At 62.6% G+C, this 329-nt stretch overlaps 1 protein-coding gene across 1 annotated transcript in view; it reads right to left on the bottom strand.

Annotated features, from left to right (window-relative positions):
* Positions 1–329, bottom strand: part of ITGA11 (integrin, alpha 11) — a gene marked incomplete at both ends in the record, with an annotated part of 22,143 nt that overhangs the window by 1,770 nt on the left and 20,044 nt on the right. Inside the window, one exon of the mRNA XM_008941031.1 lies at positions 40–126. Within this exon, the coding sequence (XP_008939279.1) occupies positions 40–126 (87 nt within the window). The remainder of the gene's footprint in view (positions 1–39; positions 127–329) is intronic.

Raw genomic sequence — 329 nt, forward strand, 5'->3', positions numbered from 1 at the left:
TCAGCAAGGGGCAGGATCAGGCCCGGGGGAGGCACGTACCAGGTGGGGGGTCCTGGTGAGGTCCTCCTCGGCGGGTGCCCACCGGTAGTCTGTGCTGTTCCCCAAAGCACCCAGCCTGGTGGAGGCAGAAAGGTCCCAGCACCTCCCAGGTTTTACTGGTGCTGGGGGCTGAGCTGGGGTCACCTCTGCACTGTGGGGCTGGAGAAGGTCCCAGCCCAAAGGGAGCCCAGCACCCTACTGGGATTAATTCCTGTGTTTTCAACCCCAGAAAAAAATCATCTTGGGAGAGAGCCCCACCCAGGACACCAGCCACACGTGCTGGGGGGTCA

This window comes from Merops nubicus, unplaced genomic scaffold, assembly GCF_000691845.1.
Source record: "Merops nubicus isolate BGI_N331 unplaced genomic scaffold, ASM69184v1 scaffold26995, whole genome shotgun sequence".
Taxonomy (NCBI): Eukaryota; Metazoa; Chordata; class Aves; order Coraciiformes; family Meropidae; genus Merops; species Merops nubicus.